At 36.8% G+C, this 10,520-nt stretch overlaps 2 protein-coding genes across 2 annotated transcripts in view; one reads left to right on the forward strand and one right to left on the reverse strand.

The window, feature by feature from the left end:
• rbck1 (RanBP-type and C3HC4-type zinc finger containing 1) overlaps positions 1 to 6,549 on the forward strand; it is a gene marked incomplete in the record, with an annotated part of 10,268 nt that extends 3,719 nt beyond the window's left edge. Inside the window, 9 exon segments of the mRNA XM_014008607.1 lie at positions 422 to 620; positions 948 to 1,090; positions 1,336 to 1,509; positions 1,751 to 1,911; positions 2,071 to 2,167; positions 3,594 to 3,773; positions 3,881 to 3,979; positions 5,312 to 5,455; positions 5,560 to 6,549. Of these exon segments, the coding sequence (XP_013864061.1) occupies positions 422 to 620; positions 948 to 1,090; positions 1,336 to 1,509; positions 1,751 to 1,911; positions 2,071 to 2,167; positions 3,594 to 3,773; positions 3,881 to 3,979; positions 5,312 to 5,455; positions 5,560 to 5,640 (1,278 nt within the window).
• A 212-nt stretch (positions 6,550 to 6,761) lies between these two features.
• The window catches only part of tbc1d20 (TBC1 domain family, member 20), a gene marked incomplete at its 5' end in the record, with an annotated part of 7,066 nt that continues 3,307 nt past the window's right edge, over positions 6,762 to 10,520 (reverse strand). The window contains 3 exon segments of the mRNA XM_014008609.1: positions 6,762 to 9,126; positions 9,358 to 9,536; positions 10,102 to 10,243. Coding sequence (XP_013864063.1) covers positions 8,862 to 9,126; positions 9,358 to 9,536; positions 10,102 to 10,243 — 586 coding nt within the window.

Below are 10,520 nucleotides of genomic sequence, written 5' to 3' on the forward strand. Positions count from 1 at the left end.
ATAAAGTCATCTGGCCCACATGCCACCAATTGAATGTTTCTGCAGTATAGGAACAAGAGCAAATCCAGAGGTGCAACATAAAACATCAGCTGTATTTGGGTTTCATACTTTGTTTGAATCAAAAGCTGGGGGTGGACGTGAGTCTTGAGCCGAGATTTTAAACTCTCAGTCTCAGCACATTTATATAAAAGTACATTTTTCCACATATTTGGAATAGTTGATCTGGAGCAGCAACTGCAAAAGCCTGATCGCATTTCTATTTTGGCTTAGACCTTTGAACAGTGAAGAAAAAAACGGTTGATTAATCAATCCTACGCTTCTAGCTGTTGAATAGATCACATAAATATCACGAGGCAGGACTGTTTAAAACCCGACAACGAAATGACATTTTTAGACATTTCTCCTCGTCTCACACTGACAGATCAGCCATGATTTCGGGTTCCACCCATCCCTGCAGCGCTGGGTGATCGGCAAGCGACTCGCTCAAGACCAGGACACACTGTACAGCCACGGTATCCGTAAGGATGGGGATCAGGCGTTCCTGTTCATCCTCTCCGCCCATGCTGCTCACCTGACGCGGCAGCAGTACATGTCGGACATGGAGCAACAGCGTCTAACGGGTCTGTTGTAATATAAACACTCACGTTGAGGTTGGAGGGATTTTGGACTATATGTTTTGTTTAACCGTGCTCTTTTTGTGCCTCTTAGTTTCTTAAAAAAGAAAACTGCTAAAGCGGTATTTGTGGAAACTTTTCTACGTGACAGTTTTATCAAATAATTAGTAAAAAAAAGATTGAGTCATAAATTTTGAATATATTTTAAATTCTCATTGATGTGATACTTGGTATGTGAGATACAGTTCTCAGGATGTTTACTCGGTAACCAGTAAATCTGATTAACTGAACACTGAATGTTTTTTTTTTTCTCCAAATGATCTCTATTTTTAGGCATCATGAAGTCAGTGGAGTTAGTTCCCAGAGGGTTGGGTGATGCTGGCGAGAAAATGCCTCCGCTCCGTGAAGCTTCCCCTCCCCCTGTTCTTCCTAGAAACCCGACTGTTGCTAAACCTACCTTGCCTCCTAAACCTCAGGTGAGGACGCCGACAGAAATCGTAATCCTGGTTATAGCTGGCATCAGTGTCCAAAGTACAGAAATCTCAAAGTAATATATTCCACGTAAATGAAGTTTTGATATCTCTCCTTTAAGCGACACGCATTGTTTCAGTTTTCAAAATCCAGCGGTCAGCGTCCTGCACAAGACACAGAAAATGCCGTAGTTATGCTTGTCAAGGAACAACGCGATTACAATTTGTGTGTCTTTGTTTTACGTTCGTAGCTGGGCTGGGCCTGTTTGTTGTGTACGTACGTTAATAAGCCAACACGCCCTGGATGTGAGATCTGCGGAGGGGATAGGCCAGAGGATTACAAGGTGCCGGACATCTATCAGCCAGACCAGGACGAAATTCAACGGCTTGAACAGGAACAGATGGCACTTCTGCAATATGAACTGGTAAGAGTGATCATCATTAAAATCTATGCGGTTCAGGAAAAGTGTTAAACTGGACGTTTAAAGTTTGTGTGAAAGTGACGGAACCGAACACAGACATGCAGACTCACATTACGTAGAACTTATTGTGCAGGGACAGTTCAGTTATTTGGAAAGTGTTACTGGATTATTATGGTTTTAGGATTTGATTCAGTCATGTTTTGTTTTTATTCTGAATCTCCGTGTTGTGCTCTTTGTGATGAAGGCTCAGCAGGAAGAACGGCAGCAGAACTATATGTACCTTTTGGCGACAGACGAGCAGAACCTTATCCTGAGCACCACAGAGACCGATTGCCCCATTTGCTTCTCCCCTCTGCCGCCAGGAGAGGGCGTTGTGCTCAGGGAATGTCTGCACACTTTTTGCAGGTTTGGCAGAAAGTCAATTTGTAGCTTTTATAATAGGTGGTAAAAGAGCACTTGACTTCAGGAACAGGTTCACATTATGGTTCTTCAACTCATGCAGTGGTTAAAACAATTTGTGAAAACATTTACTCTTTTGTATGCTTTATATGCGCCTGTGATCAGGGAGTGTCTAAAATCGACAATCGTAAACTGTCAAGATCCTGAGGTGTCTTGTCCGGACAACTGTGACAGCAAGTTACTGGACCGAGAGATCAAAGAGGTGAGTGAAAATGAAGAAAAGTTAACTAACGAATAGTAAAAACCCTCCAAACTGTGTCAGAGGAAACAAACATCAAATAGATAGCACATATGCTAATTTAGATATAAATTAATCTAGAGTTAAGTAAAGAAAATGCCAAATAAAGCACTTAAAAATATTATTCTAATATTTTAGAAAACTGAAACTCATATCAAGCTATGGACTATTTCGCGGATACCGCCGTCTTTGCCAAGCACAAAGCATCAATGGTCCAGTTTGGGGGCATCCAGTGCCGGTGTGTAAATTAAATGACTGAAAATGGGTGGTGTACTGTGTATTACCTGTGTAATAATGATCACAGATACATGAAAACAAGTTTAAATATTTAGAATAATGAAAACACAAGATTGTCACCACTCGGTCTAGTAGATCTTGTGCTAAATATGTTGACGTGGTTTACAGTGATCTGGGCTGCGTATCACATTTCCTGACTACAGATCATTTTGTCCACTTAATATTACAAATATAGGTATGGACCATCTTAAAAACTTGACCATATAATGGTGTACAGTTTATTTATTAACACAAATATACACCATACAGGAATCTACAGATGACAATAACAAATGCATTTATCACTGTTTAAAAAAATACGTATTTTGAATTAATATTTAAGCCAAATTTGATGTGTGGCTAAAAGGATGTTTTATACTCAGAATTTAACAAATTCTCAAGATTATATTTAGATTATATGTTAGTCACCCAGCCCCACTGCTCATAATGCTGTCAGTATGATCACTATATACTGGGATTTTCTCTGGTAATATTTAATATAGTGCCATACTATACATAATATAATATATAGTAATTACTACATTATATTAAGAATGAAAATATTGCACAGCATTATAACCTTACCTCTATTTTGCATGTCCAGTTTGCTATTTTAGGCACTAATTCCAACATTTGAGCAGGTAAAAATTCTGCACGAGTTTGTTTGTTTTTTTTTGGTTAGAAGTTGGTACCTCATGAACCAAAATAAACATTTTAAAATGCGCAATAATCCAAACTTTAAACTTTTATAGCCTGTCCCATGGTTTACTTTTCTTTTTTTTTTTTTTTGCCCCCAAACAATCCCACAAACCGCGCTAAACGGTATCCGCGAAATAGTCCATGGAAAATATCAGACTGTAGATGAAGAACTAAAAACAGATTTGGCTGCACAAAACAAGTTGCTCTTATTGTAAATACAAAATGAAATAAAACTCAAAGCTATTAATTTATGTTATTTCCAAAACTATATCTTTATTATTTATAGGCACATAAATAAGACTGGTTCATAGTCATCAGTCTTTCAGTAATTTTTATAACTTTTCCATGAAGACCAATAAAATGTCTGTGCTTGTTAAATATCCTCTTCCTCATTTTTTTACCTGTGGTTGATCAGCTGCTGACAGAAGAGGAGCTCCAGCGGTTTTTAGAGTTGCGCCTAAACGTGGCAGAGAGCCGCTCCGAGCATAGCTTCCACTGTCAGACTCCCAACTGTCGAGGGTGGTGCATCTACGAGGACGAAGTCAACGAGTTCCACTGCGAGCTCTGCGATGAAACCAACTGCATTCTCTGCCGAGTAACTTTCTCACATGCACTTGCTGAATAACTGATAAGCTTTTTTCTTTACGGTAAGAGGAACACAAAACCTGAGTGAATGTGCTTTCTTTTAAAAATGTTTTTTAGGCCATTCATAAAGACATGAACTGTAAGGACTACCAGGATGACCTGCGCATCCGAGCAGCCAACGACAAAGCAGCTCAGCAGACGAAGCAGATGCTGGATGTAGGTCCTAAATAGTGCAATATCTCAGGCAGTGAGAAACAAACAGCAACAACATTGTTTTTATCTTTTCTCTTCATCATAATTACAGGAACAAAGCACTCAATGGGCCTCATGCAAGAACATGTTCATATTCTTATCCTAAATTTCTCTTACTTTTGTTGGTACGAAGGGTTCGTACGAACATGTCACGTCAGATTCAACAAACTCTTCTATCTTCAGGAAAAGTGTGTAAATGAGCTGCGTAAATTCCACCTGTTCGTGTCAGCTGCTCGTGCACGCGAGAGGAGATTAGCATAATTACCACCCCAAAAACACCATATAAGGCTACGTTTCCTGCCTCAGATACAAGTGTCCATTCATGAAAATGACAGCGAAAACTAAAAAAATAAAAACTTTARGAGTTCAGAGATTGAAGTCCGTCTGTCAGAGATCCAGAAAAMAAAATCTGTCATTTTTAGCAGGTCAGCTGTGGAATAAAAAGAGCTGCTAAAAGTATAAACAACTGTGTTAAATCATTTTCATTTATTCAGAAGCGGCAGCGCTGCGCACCGTACTGACTGCTCGTAAAATATACGACAGGTATATTTTACGAGCCACTCGTAAAATCTCGTGGACCACTCGTGAATTTTGTTCATATCTGAAAAAAATCTTAGAATATGAAAACATTGGTGAATGCCACATATACTCCTAAATCACTCGTACGCACAATTTAAGAACAAATCTGTGCGAACGAACGGTTCTTGCATGAGACCCAATGTACTGTGCTCCTATTTTCTTTCTAAACAGAACACAGCAGGCAGTTTCGATTGGTCTTTAAAGTAGAAAAGTCTTTAAAATGCAGCCTTAAAACAGTCAGATGAGACACAGACAAGCTAAATATTGATATTTTATTTTGAATATTACATTCTTGAAGGTTCATTGCTTATATTATTTAAAGCTGATGAATAAAAATAATCTGACTTTGTTAGGACAGAGACGTTTTACTTATTTATTTACAAAAAAGAAGCATTGCTGGAGTTTATTACTTTAATGTTAATGCTATTTGTTTTTACCAGTATAATACTTTTAAATACTTTAGAGACAGTGTCCAATTGTGGACCTTTTGATTTTAAGACATTTGTGACCAAACATTTGCCTTTATATCTATTTTGTTTTTTACCAAGTGGCATGTAACTGTGAATGGAACACTTTTTAAACCCATTACTTAGCAATCTCAGACAATCTTGTAAACAGTTTAAGAATAATAAGCAACATTTATTTTCCAAGTTTCATTTCGACACTTATTTTTACTGGAGCCTAAACAACAGTTCTGTCTGTTTCACTTCACTGTAGAACCTGCTGAAGAACGGAGAGGCCATGAAGTGCCCACGGTGCGACATTGTAGTCCAGAAAAAAGACGGCTGCGACTGGATCTGCTGTTTGATGTGCAAAACCGAAATCTGTTGGGTCACCAAGCAAGCTCGATGGGGACCAAATGTAAATATAAAGGCAGAAAAAAAAAGAAAAAAAGCACATGTTCAGTTTTTGTGTTTGAGTTATGCATCCGACTTTGTTTTATACATATAATTTTTTATTTACAGGGACGTGGTGACACATCCGGCGGCTGTAAATGTCGTGTCAATCATCAGCCTTGTCACCCCAACTGCCAAAACTGTCACTGAACCAAGAACACTATAAAACTCACCCCCCAATCTCCACGTGCTCTATATGAATGAGCAAGTTCAGAAAAGATTGGGTACTTAAAACCACTGCCTGCATGATAGGTTTTAAAAATAATGCTTTTTTTTTTTTCTTGTCATTTTTATTGTGACAGAGAAACCTGCCAAACAGATAACGTTAAATCTGATAAACTTGCAAAGTTCATGAGCTAGCAATGATTTGAAGTTGGAGCTAAAATTGCATTAAAAAAACTGGAGAGTAAATATTTCCATTGCTGTTCCTGTGCAGTGTATGTCTAAAACCAAGAAATTACCACAAATAATTGTTTTTATCATTAAAAAACAGTTTTACAGTCCATCTTTAATTAATGGAGGTAAAGTGATGCCATGTATTTGAGTTGGATGTATTCTTTTGTAAAATGTATGTTTGTGTTTTATTATTGACTGCTATTGTTGGTTGATAATTGGAATTCCATAGTTTATTGTATGGCCAGTCTACTGACTAAACTCAGGTGGAAGAATCTGCTGAAATAGTTTACATTAAATGTTCTCTGATGCACTTAAAGATTAAGTTGGAGCAGTGGTTCTTAAAACTTTTCTGCTTTGGCTCTACAAAATAAAAAGTCGAGAGTTACGGCTGAATAGGCTATTGGTAGTTATTTTTTTTTAAATTACCAGTAATCCAATGTTTTTAGATTTTCATGACCCATAATAATGTCCAGACTCAAACTTTGGGAACCACTCTATTAGGGGTGCAGTGATTACAGTGTTTTAACAATTACTTTTTCTGAAGTTTTTTTTTATTCTGCTAAGAATTTAAGAATGAACTGTATTACTTTAAAACATTGTGGTCTGCATCATACAGATTTACAATATTTGTGATTTCTTTTTTTTTTTTTTTCATATTTACCATAATAGCTTATATTGAAAATAAGAAAAATAAAACAATTGTTGTAAAATGAGATTTACAATAAAGGCTTTTTTTATGTAAACACTATCCTTGGATGTTTTGTGTCATCTTTAATGTAATGATTGCTGCTACATAAATAACCCCAGAAGATTAAAAGAAACTCATTATTATACACGTAAATCTGAAGTTCCAAAAAGTATATAAACAAAAAACAGACTATTTCACTCCAGTTTATTAACATTCTATTTTACAATTTTTTCATCAGTCTTATTACTAACAAAACATGGAAATAACAAAAAAAAAAAAAAGGCAAAATTATTTAGTGCAATGAAAATATACCGTGTAGTGTATCCATAATTACATGATGCATAATGATACTGGTCAACAGCTACACTCTGTTCTTCATGTCCGGTCACCTTCATTTTGATTATGGAGACTCAGCTATACTATAATGGCAAATTATATACATCTACCATATGGACAGGAAGAGAACGACAAGTGTTGTTTGGATTACGTGTAAAATTATGTTCGTCAACATCACTGTGACAACTTTGAAACATGTTTAGTTCACTGCTTGTGCCATCAAAAGTAAACCATTACTGTGAGTAGTTTCTTGAAGAAAAAAAAATTTTTTTTCAACACGCAAACTAAATCAAACATCTTCCCAAAGTGTGCATTTCCTGTTAAGACAAAAGTGACTGAACAAGAACTAAACAGAAACCTTCACTTCAAAATGTGACAAAACGAAATCTAATGTAATGTTTCACGTCATTGAACTCGTCTGTAAACACAAGAACAGGCTGCGTGAAGAGAGAAATCTGAAAAATAAGCATCTGTGTAGCCCCAATTAAGAGAAAATTGCTGGCAAAAACTCAGCATGTTAGTTGTGCAAAATGTGAGGTTAATACATGACTGCTGTTTATGTCATGGTGTAGGCTCAAAGCTTCATAAAATCTTTTGGTTTGTAATAAAATGTTAAATCATTAACCAATTCAAGTTAATGTTTTGCTCATTGAAAATTGTCAAATATATAAGCATTCTCTAATGGGTTTATAATTATTAAATGTAATATTAAGGGTAGACTTTTAAATGTATCTTATTATGGACAAAATGTAAAAAAAAAATCAAAAACCCAGTATACAACATGCACTTTAAATCTGGGATTAAAATCTATTTACATGGTTTCCATGATTAACACAAACCACAAAATTTTTTAACCACAAATCTTTTATAGCATACAAACAACAGGTGTACGTTTGTATTCCAGCTGCATGTTGTTAATTCAATGCTCAGTTCAAATTAAAAATATTTAGTTAAAATGAAAAAATTCACAATAACTCAACTACTCCGTGGATTAAACCAAAAATAAGGTGTCTTTACTAGCACTTCCAGGGTTAAACTTTGAGATCTGATTGCCAACTTGCTCATTGTTTAAATGCATTACACTCAATTTCTAAGCAGATATTCTAATGTTGGTAATTATTTGTCAAATTGAATGAGATACGTTAAATTAGGCCACAAAATCTTGGCAACACCAAATGTATCATTAAGATGAATTCAACTGATCTAAACAATAAACTAAAGATAAAATACAGAATAATGAGCTAATATTATAAATGTTCCCAACGTAGAGTGAAATATCACATTTCTGTTAATAAAATGTTAAAGAACTTGAATGACCATAACTACCTGAAACCATATAATTATGATCCTAAAAAGTGCCAGTGTGTCATGATGCTGTACAATTATGAACACAAGACAAAATTGTAGAGTATATTTTACAAAGAGAGGATTCTACAAATTCTCAATTTGGTCTCATTAAGGTATCAAATAGATAACAAATGAACTGCAGTCTCTTTCTCCCTCTCTCTCACACACACAAACACACACACATCCACACTCTCCAGCTCACAAAATTGGCAGCAATTTCAAGTTTAGTGAGTCCATCAGGCTTTCAGCATAAATCTCTGTGAGCAAAACACTATCAGACATCTTATTATGAAATATAAATAAACTGAACTCATATTACCAATAACAGTCCTTAGAAACTATCTCTTCGTTAAGAGCATTGGCAACTAATAAACCAATGCACACATTTATATAAAAAAGGAGTCCTGCAAGCTATACAGAGACCAAAATGTTTAGACCTGTCCTTCATGGAAGAGGAGCGCTAATATGTTCAAAATCATTAGTTTGTTCCAGACAGTGTTACAGACTCAAAAAAAAGTGCGGTTTCACAAATTAAAAAGTTTTTGGAAGCAGAACCACTGGTTAGACAAGGACACAGACGTTGTTGTGTTGTGTTAATGGTAGTTCAAGGGAACAAGTCCAACTTGGGGGCCCACTCCAGAGCAGTGTTAACCACAGCAAGAGCTGCTGCCCCCAAAGCCACCGTCAAGCCCATAACTGCCAATCGAACAAAGCGCCGTGATGTCGACGGTTGTGCCACAGCTACTACAGGGCCTACTGTCTGCTTCTCCAGCGCAGCTGATTTCTGTCTGCGTCTGCGACGGAGTACTGAATCTGGTCGTTGTTGAGTGGATGCAAGTTCAAAGTCCTTAAAGGTAGAGGTTGCCATGCTTAGGAGAAAAAAAAGGACAGGCACAAACAGAGAAAGACAGAAAAAAAAGGTGAAAGGAATTAATCAGAACAGCAAGTATTATGGTGTTGGTGAGAAGCAGGAAAATATATCTCATTAGAATAGTGCTTTATATGACCACGTGTAAAATTAAAAAGAACCTACCCACAATAGCAGAATAAGTGTTGGAACACAAAGCACTTATATCTGCTAACTCTAAGGACATAAGTACCTTTCATGTGCCACAGCCTCTCTAGCCAGTTCAGAGGGAGGAAACTGGACAAAAAGGTCTCCAGCTCGGCTGATTAGTGTCTCATATGGCAGGTCCTGGGGAATCTGAGACAGCAGGTGATGGACCATCGCCATGTCGCACTCGCACTCCAACACTTCTTCCTCTCGGTGTAATACAATCTGCCACGAAAACACAAACATATTTCTCAAGGGCCGTCATGACAATTGCACTCACTTACTGCGTGTGCACCGAAGTGGATAGTTATTTCCCCATCAATTGTGTAATAAGAGGATAACAGACATGTAACAAAAATGGGTTTGCCAAATTACTGACGGCTTTATAAGATCTGATGCAGCTGAAGATGCCTTTAACTGCAGAGGGCTTTGGTTCACGGATTGATTACATCTGAGGAAATTGTAAAGACGTCCAATAGGCCCCTGCAGAGCCAAACTTGTTTCATGTACAGTGAAGTGCACACCCCCTAAATCCACCTTTTAAAATTACATTTTACTAAAAGAAGATGTCCTGATGCATCTCAGAGTGAAAAAGTCTCTTGGAGGAGAGATGAAACGTTTCATTAAAGAAGAAACCGTCCAGAGGACCTACTTTTTTTTTCTTTTTGACTAAATGAAGATCACATACATAAATGCTACAGCCTTAGAAGTAACCAGTTTAATAAATACACCATAAAAACTTTAAAAAAAGTTGTTATACATAAATCTGTCATAAAAATAAACAACTCACCACAGCAGCAAAATAGATGGGCATCAATGGATGGCAGGCCAGGAAGAAGTCATACAACCGTACGACATGACGGAAGTCTGACAGCACGTGACCAAACCAGGTGATCAGCCAGCTGAGCGCAAAGACTGTGCCTACCTCAGCCCTAAAAAAAAATATTGATCAACTTATGAGTTCAGCTTGCATACAGTTTGATATAGATGCTATAAAACAAACTAGATATTGAAAATAAATTAGGTTATATGATAGGCTCAGAAACACGTCAAACATGAAGACTGTCCATCAGGTTAGCCCTCCAAGTCAACGGTCAAAGACTTGATGAACCTTAAAGCTTTACAGTGGTTTGCAAAAGTATTCATACCCCTTGAACTTTTCCATATTTTGTCACATTACAACCACAAACATAAATATATTTCACTGGA

Source organism: Austrofundulus limnaeus, unplaced genomic scaffold (genome assembly GCF_001266775.1).
Source record: "Austrofundulus limnaeus strain Quisiro unplaced genomic scaffold, Austrofundulus_limnaeus-1.0 Scaffold51, whole genome shotgun sequence".
Classification (NCBI taxonomy): domain Eukaryota; kingdom Metazoa; phylum Chordata; class Actinopteri; order Cyprinodontiformes; family Rivulidae; genus Austrofundulus; species Austrofundulus limnaeus.